Here is a 14,004-nt window from a genome sequence, read left to right on the forward strand (position 1 = left end):
GGTTGAACTGGTGTCAATCAACTTTGTCTAAAGCCCTGAAATATTCTATCATTTCACTTTTCAAAAAAAATCCACACATTTTTGGGAGAGGGAATAAAACTTTAGAATTAGAATATAGGACTGACTTGCCTTGCTTCCACAAAGAATTATTGGGATCCCCATTGTATTTTATATGTGTTTCAATAAAAGAAAGACACTAACAGTCAACTATTAATTGCTAGCTTTAGTATTATCTATACTCTTTGGCCACAGCTGGATCATATGGACTTGACCTTTAGGTTGACTAGGGGACTTGTCAAGAGATGAAGACAGGGATAATGAGTGTATTTGGGGAATAACTGCTATATGTTACTTTTAGGCTACTGTTTTCTATCCCATTCAGTCTCAGGGATAATCAAGTTATCGATATATATTCTTCCAAAGGAAGTCAAGTAAAGCTCAAAAATGCCTTATGGAGGCCCTTGAAGGAGTTATATAAAGTATAACTACATACATTAGAAATCAAGTTTCACAGTTTGGAAACAACAGAGAAGACTTATGAAAAAAATCGTAGAATCACAGAACATAAGGAGAATTTCAATAACAATCCCCTTTTTCTACATGAAAAAACTGAGGCCCAGAATTAGATGGAAGATACGTTTGGGAAATATTTTTCCATAAAGAGAAAATTATGGTAAATTCTTCTTTACAGTGATTTTTTTAAAACTAAATTTGGTATGTTGATAAAAAGCTAAAAAATATAAAATATTTTCTTGTGTAGATTAAGGTAAAAACTAGGTTGGGATTACACATTTTAAATGGTGAAAACACTTTGCAATATTCTTTTAATAAAGATCTTTAAAACAAAATATGCTTTCATTTGCATTGCCTTTTATCAGTAACCATAATTGATGGAATCTACTCCTTGTTCCTTGAGAATAAAAAGGTAGAAATGTGTTAATGGCAGCCTATGTTTCACTTTTCATTTAACAAGACACAAACTTAGTCTATTTTTCTTTCCTTTCTTTTTGTAATGCAAAAAAATTTATTTCCTTTATGTTTTTCCTGTATGAAAACATCTATTTTTCTTAAAATTAGAGGTACCATAATATTTTCTTCTCGGTCTTTAAATTTTAGCTCAATTTCAATATAACAATTTTTTTTAATATTTATTTATTTATTTTTTTATTTTTTTAAACCCTTAACTTCTGTGTATTGACTTATAGGTGGAAGGGTGGTAAGGGTAGGCAATGGGGGTCAAGTGACTTGCCCAGGGTCACACAGTTGGGAAGTGTCTGAGGCCGGATTTGAACCTAGGACCTCCCGTCTCTAGGCCTGGCTCTCAATCCACTGAGCTACCCAGCTTCCCCAATCAATATAACAATTTTTAAAAGAAAACTTTTTTTTTAAACCCTTACTTTTTGTCTTGGAGTCAATACTGTGTATTGGCCCCAGGGCAGAAGAGTGTTAAGGGCAGGCAATGGGGGTCAAGTGACTTGCCCAGGGTCACACAGCTGGGAAGTGCCTGAGGCCAGGTTTGAACCTAGGACCTCCCATCTCTAGGCCTGGCTCTCAATCCACTGAGCTACCCAGCTGTCCCCAAGAAAACATTTTTTAAATAAAATTTAAAAATATCAGAGTAGCTCAATCACTTTGAAAGGGAGAAATTTTTGCAATATTAAATATATATTGAATTTATCAAGTAGGTGTTTGTTAGCTATTAAACTCTAGTGTAAGTGGAGTTTCAATCACAGAGTCAACATTTCATTTCTTTGGGTAAAAAGGAGAAAAGCTTTGAAAATAGGATTTTATTTGGCATGGGAAAAGGGAGATCAAACTTTAGTTTTGCCATTAATTATTGACACAGATATACACATACATTTGGTACATCCCATTTCAGAAAAAAATAAGGTGGCCTTTTAAAAAATTAATGATCTGATCAGCATAGACATTTAGTAATTGAAACATGAACTGCCACTCAATACCAGGTAGTACTTGGCACAAAGTATTCTTAAGACTATCAGTGATAAAAATTCCTCTTCCTTTTCTAGACCAGATGATTCCTACTAGTTATGAACAGAAAAAAGTCATCTAGTTGGACAAAATAGTACAGAACAGGAAAATGAACAGAGACAGAGGCTATGATGGAAAGGCTTTTTTTATTTTTTTTTCCCAGATAATTTTCAAATAAGAGGCCTTAATGAAAAATGCTTATTACTATCACCATGAAAACCAGTAAGACCTGGGATTTTGTACACATAGAAAGCTGGGAGTACATTCCTCATGGCCTTAATTTAGTAATTCGTCGGTATCAAATTCTCTGTTTTTTTCACTGTCAGCAAATAATGGTGGCACATTTTAGGAACCTTCATATCTCCTATGTGTTCCTTAAAACCAAGTCCTACATTTATTAATACAGTTAGAAAAATAAAAGCTTTAAGAGAAGTTCATGGTGGTGAGTTCATGTTGCTAGTCACATATCCTCTTGCAACTTAATTCTTAAAATGCTACGTGCCATAAAGTCTCCAAGGTTTGACTTAAAAGGCTCAAAACTCAAAATCTAGTGAAATAATTTAATCAATTTGCATATCAATAAGACTTGTTTTCATTTTAAATCATCTTGGGAAAATCTATTCCCAGTGTCTGCTGGATGGCAGCCTTTCAAATATTAATAAATATATTACATGTATTTACAAACTTTCTCATATATTCTGACACTGATATGAAGTTAAACCGCAGGGAGAGAAACATGGACCTCTCCACAGGGTAACTTCATGAGGTATGAGAACAAAAAGAAGTGGCACTCAAAACCTAGAGTGAGTGGGGAAATAGAGTCAGGAAAGAGGGAAGTGGAAATCAGATAGTGCTGCCAACCAAAAGAAATAATACCTAACACTGAAGACAGCACTTTCAGGTTTTATAAAGGGCATCACATACAGTAGGTCATTTATTTCATTTCATATTTAAGCATAAGCATGCCCAAATATTTCATTATTTCATTGAGCACACATTGCTCCAAGAACCCTTAGACTCCAAATGAAAGTGGCAGCACAAATGCTTTTAGTTAAAAAAACAAAATTTGAATAAAGGTGAATGCTGAATAGTATAAAGAAGGATGCTGAACAATTTTAAATGTAAAAATGGGCACACGTTCCTAAAGTCAGAGAAGGCAAAGGATTTTAAATTCCAGCCTTTTAAGTCAAGAATTGTTTCTTATGGGAAACTCACTATAGAATTTAGCAAAAGAGAACAAAGGGTTAAAACACCAGGATTGGTTTTGGCACCCCAAAAGAGCACACCAATAGGACTAATATAAATGACAAGTTGGCCTTTTTCTTATAGTGACCACTTTGAAATTTGTTTAATTTTTTTCCATCACGTATCCTATTATGTTGACTTTGCCCATTTGTATTCTAAAGATCAAGAGGGCATTTGAATGTGACTGGAATTTTATAAACTTCTGTAATGTCATGGGCCTAAAAGGAGGGAGATAGGCTAGAAAGGTCACCTCTTGTTATTTACTTTTATTTATTTTTGAGAGTGGAAGCAAATCCCTCAATTTTAGGATGCTACCTTCTTTTGCTTTTATATAGCTTGTTATGAGAGGAGGCAAGGTATAATGGCTACTGGGTTGGCCTTAGTGGCAGGAAGTTCTGGGAAAAAGTCTTGATACATACTGATTATATGATCATGAGCAAACTCTGGTAGTCCTAGCAACTATCTAAGATTATAGATGAAAGTTGTATTACTGCTTTGCATCAATGAAAGGAGTTTCAACACTAGAATCTTTCCATATAGATTAAATTATGGGTCCGGACCGAAAAACAAGCAAGCAAACAAAAAACTGGACAAGCATGGCTGTGGGAATATTTATAAACACACACACACACACACACACACACACACACACACACTAAGGAACTTAATGGAGCTATCTTTATCCCTGATCTTCACATACCCTTTTCTAGCTAGCAATTATTTTAAAAGTTTGAATAGAGGGTCCCAAAATATTGTGGCTCACATAAAATTTTTTCCTGAATATAAATTTCAAACAACTTGGTCTCTTAGAAAATCTTACAAATAAGTTTCGTTGAATATATTTTTCAAAGCCCTTAAAACAATTTTAAACTTCTACATGATCAGAAATCCCTGGAGACGTTATAGTTTCACATGCAAATATGGAGGAACTGTTAACGTGCATTTAATTAATCATTAAAATTTATTTTGCAAATTTTAAGCTATGAAATCATAAAATTTTAGTCCATTTTAAAGTAGTATTGGGACAATTTTGAGGCATGTTAATTTCATATAGAAATGTTAACTATATTTTGATACAATAACAAATACTTATCATGCCACCTATGGTGCTGTCACCAGGTTGAATATGGATGTACCTACTACTGCTTCATGAAAATTACAGTGCATGTGCATTAATTGATCTGACAAACATCAATGGTTATTTGGTTGGTTGTTTTTAAGCATACCAAAATAATCTAACCCATTTTATGATCTTAAATGAGCTCATAAATTTCAGATGCACAATGGTCACCCTTGCCCTCCCCCCCAATAATACACACATGAAGCCATCTGTGAGAAAAAAAATGCAAAAAAAGCATCTGAAGCCAGTCAGCAGGTTAATGTTCTCGTAACTTTAAAACAGCTAAACAACCTTGTTTGTTTTTAAAAAGTTCATTTACAAAAATAAATAAATTTGTTTCCAGTCTAAGACCTTAGGTACCAAATTACAGCCGAGTTTAGACTTGATGGCCAAGTTCCTAAGATATGAAAAACAGAGTTGATAACGTATCTGCTACCAGAGCCACACCAGTGTAGTCAGAGGCTGCCAACCTGTAGAGTTTCAAAACAGACCAGCCACCTTTCAAGCAGAATCACAGGCTCTTTTGACATTGCAAGAGTACACTCAAACTGTTGCCATATACCTTAGTCCCCAAACTTCTGCCAAACCTTTATCACCCAGTCTATTATTACTAATACTACCAATAATCATAATACATTCAAAGGAATAAGGTGTCACTTCCAGGAGAGACACTGGTCAGTTACACTAGGGCTGACAAGTCCAGCAGCTTCAGGGAAAGAGTCACCCATTTGGGTGTACAGCTTATGCTGGTGTTTTACACTAGAACACAGACATCATAAAGTCCCTTATTTAACAAAAATCTCAGATTAACAATAAATTTAAAAATCAATTTGTTAGCATTAGCAAATCCTAGATTTTATGCTGTGAGACAATAATTACTATGGCCCATGCCAGGAGCTTAGTGTCCTCCATGAGGGCTCTGGATTACTGTATACACTACATGTGAACACTATTAGGTGGAAATGCCAATATGACTTACTGCTTAGAACTGAGCTAACACTGATTCCTTTGTTAGATTGGTTTCTCCTTAAAGAACCTTTCAGCCTTGGTTAGAAAACGATTTAAGAAATAGTAAAGAACTAAACTCAGGGAAAACTGTTCTGACCTTCAAATGTACAAATTAAAAAGAAGGCAAGTTTCAAACCACTGTTTTCTTTCAGTGCAAATGATTGATTGGCTGACCTGTTGCATATCAGTAACAGATATGAACACTGCATTCAGTCAGTAGAGCAACGTGGTGAGACAAATATCTGATCTAATGCAAATTCAAGCCTATGAAATAAAACCACGGAAAGGAAAGGAAAGACAATGCAGTTCTTAGTGTTCTCCCACCAATGCTGACTTTGTGAACAAGAGCAACTGGAAAGGCACAAGGCTCAGATTTCATTGATAGTTCTCTCCGAAGGGCAGTACTCCGAGGGACCTGCTGAGGACATGTAGAATGACTGTGTTTTCCTTTTCAAACGAGCTCGCTTGTTGGCCAGCACCAGACTCCGCCGACTGGAGCTGATGATTTCTGAAATAAACTTTTTGCAGTCTACACACACCTCCATAGTACTCCAGTCCTCCATCAGTTCTTTGGGAAATTGTAGTTCTTCATCTGATTTATCTACAGATTTAGATTTTGAGGAGAACCTAAAAAAAAAAAAAGCCAGAATCAATACCTCTATTTGAATTAATACCTTAATATGAATTAAGAGCATCAGATGAAACAAATATAAATCCTGAAGGTAAAAAACTTATGACATTGCTGAAATAATAAGGAAAATTTTATATTTTGCTTTACCAAGAAGGAGTTTCTTATTCATTTATTTATTAGGGCCCATTTATATAGGTCCACTCCACTCGTTCCTACTCCAATCTCACTGTGACAAAGAGGTTAACTTTGGGGAACACCAGAATGATGGAAGATTATGCCAGCAGAGGGCAATCTCTGGCAGATCTTACAAAACTAAAAATGATACAAGGATACCTTGAAGTCATCTGCAAAGGGTTTGGTCACCAGATAGTAAGGTTTTTCAGCTATAGAAACTCATTAATCCCCTGGAAAGACACACTGAGTTTACATCTTCATCAATGGACTCAAAACCAAGGGTCCTTCAAATCCTGAAGTACTTTCAAGGCATCAGGCACCGAAGACAAAGTCCAAGAAACTTGGGAAATTTGCTATGTAAAATGCTTGAGAATCTCAAAATTACTACATGTAGAATGTAATGGATCTTCAAACTAGAATGCTAGAGAAATAGGATATTTTATTTAACTGAATATTCTTTTTAACAGAATTACCACACATGGGAATACATGGATTACTGTATTTCAAAGAATCAAAAAACAAAGATTAAAAAAATACACAATATTAACACCACATTGCATATACTTTAAAATCTTTGATTCTCTAGATGACCTTTCAGAATCTTGCAGTGGCATAGTCTCTTCACTATGAATATTAATTAACATTGTATAATAGAAGGTAGTTAGCATTACTGTCTAAGTGACATAATCAACAAAACCTGAAGTTGTTCTCTTGAGTAAATACATGATATATCAGTTCACCCAATATTTGTTTCTTTCTCATAAAAACAGAGTGCTAAATGGAGAATATCACTTCTGAAAAATTCTGCTGATTTGTTTTTTGGTTGTTTGGAGTCTAGAGAAAAAGAAGTTTATTCTTCTACCTTCATAATGGAAGTTATTTTTATATTTTAAGCTATTTTAGTTTCATAGTTTTCAAAGACTTAGAGCTTAAATTAAAAAATATTTATCATTTCATTTAAGCTGAAAATAAATATAACTCTTAATACTGCAGCAGTAAAATGATTTCAATCTGTCTGCGCTCAATGCAAACTCTTTCTTGAATACCATGTGCTATTTTATGAATTCTAAGTATTTGTGGAATTCCATATCCTAAATTCACTAATTATTCAAAAGCAAAAGCTTGATTCAAATACAATATCTGAAGAGAGAGCGTCTAAAATGGGGATTTTCAGCCTCTAGCACAAGATCCAAAAATAGTTTATAGAATAACTTCTTTTTAACCTTCTTCTCTCCCTGTAGAAGTGCAATGAGCTGCAAGAGTTAATAACTGGCATCAATCTACTTCAGGCTTGTGAGGTCAATACTCAAATCATTCTTTCTCTGAAAGTCTGTAGCTAGTGTTGTCTTACCTATCTCCCTTCTCAAGAACCAAAACTGACTCAGTCCCTAACCTATCCTAGCCTACTCAAGATGTGGTGCTGCTTTGAAAGTAGCTTTTAACACTGCACTATTTTATGACATTACCAACCCCTGGTATCAAGCTTTATTTGATGTTTTATGTTGCTGTTCAGTCATTTCAGATATGTCCAACTGTTTGTGACCCCATTTGGGATTTTCTTGGCTAAGATACTAGAGTCATTTGCTGTTTCCTTCTCCAGCTCATTTTCCAGATGAAGAACTGAGGTAAAAAGTGAAGTGATTTGCCCAGGGTCACAAAACTAGTGTCTAAGGCTGCATTTGAACTCAGGAAGATGAGTTTTCCTGATTTCGAGCCCAGTGCCCTATCCCTGGCATAACCTAGCACAGTCCCTTATGACTATTTTGTTTTTGTCTTTGAATCAACAGCTCTAATAGTACAGTGCTTTGCACAAAGCAGTCACGTAATACTCGTTGGACTTAATTGTTCTTTTTTTAAAATTACCAGCCCAGACCATTGAAGGTCAAACTCAACACAAAGAATAAAAATTTACTTTCTCCTAAAAATAAGAATGGGGGGAAAGAATGGCCAGAATTGCTCTATAGATATTTTAAATCTTCATTTTTAAACAGTGAACTCACTTTTAAAAATTGCACTATAAATGGATTTCACTTTTGTGGCAGCTAGTTTAGAACTGGAAAGGGATTGAGCTTAAAGATGATCTAGCCCAGCACCATCATTTTATAATAAAGAAACTAAGACTCAGAGATAGTAAATGACTTGCCCCAAACTTCACTGTAAAAGTTACAACAAGTTTTAAACCCTGTGTTCTAATCATTTCATGATGCTGCCTTATTTCTAAGTTTCAAAAAGGATCAGGAAATCTAATTCATAAAGTAAAGTGGCTTTTAAATTGCTGTTTGCCCATTCACTTGGATCATTGTGAGGTCAGCTTTTGCTATTTACTGGCAAAATCCAAACCTCGGCATAGACATCTGAAAAGATCATCTCTTTATTACTAATCAAGTTCCAGGAATCCTCACCTGGCAATGCTCCGGAGTGGCCGATGGTGGCTAGTAGAGGGTTTTTCAGGTCTCGTAAAACTTTCTCCTCTTTGCAAGGCAGAAGGTCCCAGAGAAAAGATAGGAAGAGTGGAATATGGCTTGGATGGCAATCGCATCTGTTACCCCAAAATGAGACCAAGAATGAAAAATAGTCACAGATATAGAACCTGTGCCCCAAAGGCAGAACAAACTATTTGTCTTAGCTTACCTTTTTGCAACACTGTGAGCATACTGGCCTGTGTATGAAATCAAAAGCAGTAGTTAGTATAGGGCATTTGAAGCATTTTGTCAATAAGGCTTATAGAATGATTTCTATACTTTCTCTTACCAGAAGATGCACTTCATGCACATAGTAGACCAGACAAATACAACTAAGAAATACAACTTATCTGAGAAAAAGACCCAGATAAACAGATCACCTATATTTCTATAAAATTTTCATTTTCTCTATAAAAGGTCACATTAATTGCTTCTATATTTCATGCCTAGCTTAAACATAAAATACTATCATCAGAATCATCCTTGCTTAAATCAAACAAATGACATCTGGAAATTCATTATTCTAGTTGATAATAAATTCTTTAGTAAATTATTATAAAGAAATCCATACTCTTGCCCCCTTTGAAAATACAAACAGCTTGATGGGGATATTATTGGGGATGAAGACACTAAACGATAACTCTAGTCCAACTATCAATAATATGGAATTAGGTATTAATCAATGATACATGTAAAACCCAGTAGAATTGTGCGTCGGCTAAGGGGGGGTTAGGGGGGTTTGAGGAGAGGGAAAGAACATGAAACATGTAACTATGGGAAAATACTCAAAATAAAAATAACAATATTTAAAAAAAGAAAACATGAACAGCTAAATAGGACATTACCAATAGTTTTCCTATGTAGAGAAGCTTTAAATAAAACCAGTACAATGAGATTCTTACTAGTAAATATCTTTAATCATGCATCTATGAGACTGCCTTACCTCTTGCAGAACTGACAAGTATAAGACCAAGTAAAGAAGGAAAACCTCCTGGTTCGGCAACAGAAACAAAGCTAAAAAATAAATTTGAAAAGGGAAGAACTTTGTCAACAGTTGATTTTCTAACACTGGAATGAGGTTGTGACATGAATATTACATGAGTTAGTTCAGTTGGGTGTCATGAAGACGAGAACTAAGACATTGGTTTTAAAGTCGGCCCTCCCATCCTTCATTAAAAAAACACAATTATGTTTGTGGTTTCACATAAGAAATCAGGCTATAGGTTTAAAGCCCTGGAAACAAAGTGAAGGATATCAAAGAATCATATTTTCTGATTCTGAGATAGTTCTGATTTGCAAAACCCAGCAAAAGAACCCCACCTTGAGGTATATATAACTTTATATATATTAATTACTAGGTTTATTTTTAAGCTCTCAACAAAATTGTTCTGTTTGTTAATTTGTTATTTCAAGAAAGGAGACATGGTGACTCTCCCTTTTAAGGGAAAGGGCAAGAAATACTCGACTGTTAGTGCAGACAGAAGATTCTAGGCTCCAGACACACTCTAAGACTCATGCTTCATCATCCAGATATACCTTTCCTTTTTTCAGTGCAGTGTAGACATCTTTATACTGTTGGTACTTTTCCAGCTCTGCCTTTACCAGCACCTGGCGAATGTGCATCACTTCCTCTACCGTGAGAGCCAAGCATTCCACTGGATAACAGAATTCTTCCTGAAATTCAAAATTCCACAGGAATAAGAAACTCCTATGCCCATTTCAGGTTTCTCTCTCAGAGAACCATTTACCTGGTTAGTAGAAGCTTCAAAGAAGAAAGATAGATTTTCCATGAAAACTAGAAAAAAGTTGGCTGATCTTTGGGCAGCACATAAACTTGCAAATATCCTGAGATAAGAGGTGGCATAATAATTGCTAACCACCCACATGGGTTAGTTCCAGCTTTGTGCCACTTACATCAACAACAATAACAACAAATTTTTCAGGTTTGGGTATTTTCTGTCATGGAACTGCTTCATTTAGTAGACATCTATATTTTTATAGTGAAAGTATTTCAATAATTTTTGTTAGTTTTAAGCCAATTATACAGCAGTTTTATCTTTTGACTGGCAAATATTTTAAGTTGTTATTTAGGGCTGGGGTTCCTTACAACATACAAGATATAGACCACCAGCAGCACTGTAATATTAGTGCCATTTTAAAATGTATGTTCATTTGTGGTGCCCAGAAAAGCCAAAGAAAGTGGTTAGTAATTTATCCCCAAAGGCTTTTTTTAGTGGCATGTCACATCAGCAATTGTAGAGAAACTCCAATTTTATGAATGGAATTTGAACATGAAATTAATAAGGTAATTTCACAGTCTGAAATTGTTAATGTGCATTTTTGTTCTTCCTTCCATAAGAACTGTTAAATATACAGAAAAAAATTTGGAAGAGGTTGGGACTGGACTTAAATTGTTATAAATTTCTTCTAAGTGCTAATGGTTCAGTTTTTGATCCTTTAAAAATAGTAGGTTAGATGCTGATGTAATTGATTCCACTGAATAAAAAAAAACCTCATTTCCATCTGTTTGTCATCCAGCTCTGCTTTTGATTGGATAAATCTAATAGAAAGACAGAACAATTATGCATTCCCACCATTCTATGCTTCACAGGCACTATTGTGGTGAAGTGACACTGAAACTTAATGTTCTCAGTATAAACACATTAATTCACTCCCACACACACATACACACTCTCTCACACACAATAGCATTGCTCACTGCAACATACTGACATTTTTGAAATCTAACAAATAAGCCAGATGAAGAATCAGATGACTATGGATGAAGTCAGTTGATGGAGTTTAACAATCAGTTCTGTCTTTCAATCAGAGAAAAATAAAAATTGAAATCTGTGGGATAGACTCCGCAAACATTAGCATTTAAGAACCACATTCTGAAGTACTATTGCCTTCCTTACTGGAATCAAATGTGAACTTCCCTTTGTCCTCTAAACACAGGAAAAAAGTTGCTAAAATTTGTTTAAATTTTTATTTTCTTTTATAAAAACCAACAACTGCATGTGTTCTTACTTAAGTCACTTAGGGTAACGAACTGTTGGTTCAGAAATACATGGCTTGCTCCCAAAGGTGCAAATACAATCACCCATCACACAATTTCACCTTTCAATGGGAGAGATTTTCAGATATAGCAAAAGTGGCTTTACATTTAGGTTCAGTGTCTGTCGTACTCTGATTTATCTTGAGAAAGAGGGTAGCATCAAGTGGGAAGAAACAAAACTCCTTTTCAAAGGTTTAAGATTTCGAGAGTTATATCAAATAAACAGAGCCTCCTGAACATATTTGATACAGCTGTTGTACTTTTAGATATTTCATATGAATAAGAGTTTTTCCCACCTGCTTCCTCATTTATTTCTGTGTAGTATATTAATTTTATCATAAATCTTTTGAACTACATATTAGTGTTAGTCTGTAAATAACCACTCATTACATTATTTCATATAACTATGAATGCCAGGCAGGCAGTAAACATCGAAGATTTTTTTTTACTACCTTGTTTGTTAAAGGCTAAATGGTATGTTTGTTTTACAAGATTATATTAATATAGGTAGTAAGGGTATGCATGTATTATATTCTTTTACTCATAAATAAAAAAATGCTGACATTTTAAACAGATCACTTTAAATTATAATGGAAAGTATGCTACTTTAGGGACTGTGGAGCTGTGGAGGAATTAAGAAAATATTTTGAATGCCTTATTATATTTTTTAATTAGAAAAGCTACCCTCTAGTAATATAATCCTTGTCAGGTTCAATGCTAATGTTTTAATTCTGGAGCTTTCACAAGGACAACAAAACTTCAATGCAACATGAAATGAAAAACAAATATGCTAAGTTTGAGTAGAAAGCTTTCTAAATATTTTTTTTTCCTAAATATTTTTAATGGAAAAATTAAATTCAATACTCCTGGACTAAATAAAATTTTAATTTATTATTTTGAGAATGAACTAGCTAGAACTCCAAAGCATCAGAGGCATTTAGAGTTTTAATCATAAACTAAAACCATGTCCCCAATTATTTAATTATGCCTAATTACTTTATAGCACATCCTACCTTCACTTTAATGAGCAGACACTACACTAAAGGGATTAAGGACCTAACCTCTGCCTACATACCATATTGTTTTTATTCTGTGATTTTGGATCTAACTTCCAAAGTCAGCAAGGAGAAGTCTGAGAGTGGAGAAGTTTAAGAGGAGAATGTGTATCATTAATATGCTATTACAGGCCAGTGCTTTTTTAGAGCTCATTTTTCATATTAAGTGATGGCATTAGGAACTAGTTCAATATTCTCATTATGTTTTCAGCATTCAAAGGGATCAGATCTGCTAATAAAAATGTAGTGATAACCTAAGTACAAGACATAGCTTACATTATTGAGCCACAGTTTAAAAAAGATAGCTATGCTCTCAGTTGGCATTTTATAGGAAAATAGTAGGACCTAGAAAATTTGGCCCAAAGAACCCATCATATTCCGAGTTTTCATAAATGACAAAAAGATAGTTAAAAATAAAAATAAGTAGATTTAAATCTGACTAGTCTCTCTTTTATCATAATTAACTTAGAAAAAAACCATCATTTCTTTTTAACCATTGTTATGTTTAGATTTAGTGAGCTAAATTTAAACAGAGAATTAGAAAACCAAGGATTATTTATGAAAATGCTGGCAGCTCTTCAGTGATAGCAGTAGGAACAATAGTAGTTAGAAATTAGGTCATTCAAATAATACTGCCAGCATCAAAACAGGGAAAGGAATTGAGATTCACCCTGTATGCAATGACTTGTTACCAGAGAACAGAACTGGCCACTTACATTTGGGAATTTATTTCTACAGCATAATAGCCAATAAAGAGTTGATGCAGAAACCAGCTTCTGGGTCAGCTAATAAAACATAATACTTAGGAGAACAAAGTACAGCGTACAAGACTGTAGCCCTTTGCTAGAGTAAACAATAACTCTGCTTACATGTGTTGATCTACTTTGCATGGTGAATTTATAGTAGAAATCAGTATTAGTATGTTCCAAGATAATTTTCATATCTTTTATATGAGAGCTTTTGAACATTTCCCCTTGCTTTAAAATCTTGAGGATTCAAGGATGGTAAGATAGACCATGTGTGAAAATCTCAAAAGTAATTATAAAACATCAGTAATGAAAATATTTCAAACAGTTTAAAAAACAGAAGAAACCATCATTTCTCTGTTTAAGGAGGAAGTGGGTTTGCATAAAGTCCCATGACATCCTACTTATCATTACATATCTTTTTAAGAGAGTCTAGTAGTTTAAAAAAAACAACAAAACCTCTTCCAATAAGCATAGACACAGAGCTACTTTTTCATTTTTTTTTTTATCCCT

At 34.3% G+C, this 14,004-nt stretch overlaps 1 protein-coding gene across 2 annotated transcripts in view; it reads right to left on the reverse strand.

The window, feature by feature from the left end:
- Positions 1-4,035: 4,035 nt before the first annotated feature.
- The window catches only part of SPIRE1 (spire type actin nucleation factor 1), a 248,136-nt gene continuing 238,167 nt past the window's right edge, over positions 4,036-14,004 (reverse strand). For both annotated transcript variants that reach the window (XM_044667073.1, XM_044667065.1), the window contains 5 exons: positions 10,169-10,306; positions 9,576-9,646; positions 8,802-8,829; positions 8,573-8,709; positions 4,036-5,992 (listed from right to left, as the gene is read on the reverse strand). In XM_044667073.1, coding sequence (XP_044523008.1) covers positions 5,734-5,992; positions 8,573-8,709; positions 8,802-8,829; positions 9,576-9,646; positions 10,169-10,306 — 633 coding nt within the window. In that variant the 3' untranslated portion in view covers positions 4,036-5,733. The remainder of the gene's footprint in view (positions 5,993-8,572; positions 8,710-8,801; positions 8,830-9,575; positions 9,647-10,168; positions 10,307-14,004) is intronic.

Source organism: Gracilinanus agilis, chromosome 1 (assembly GCF_016433145.1).
Source record: "Gracilinanus agilis isolate LMUSP501 chromosome 1, AgileGrace, whole genome shotgun sequence".
Classification (NCBI taxonomy): Eukaryota; Metazoa; Chordata; class Mammalia; order Didelphimorphia; family Didelphidae; genus Gracilinanus; species Gracilinanus agilis.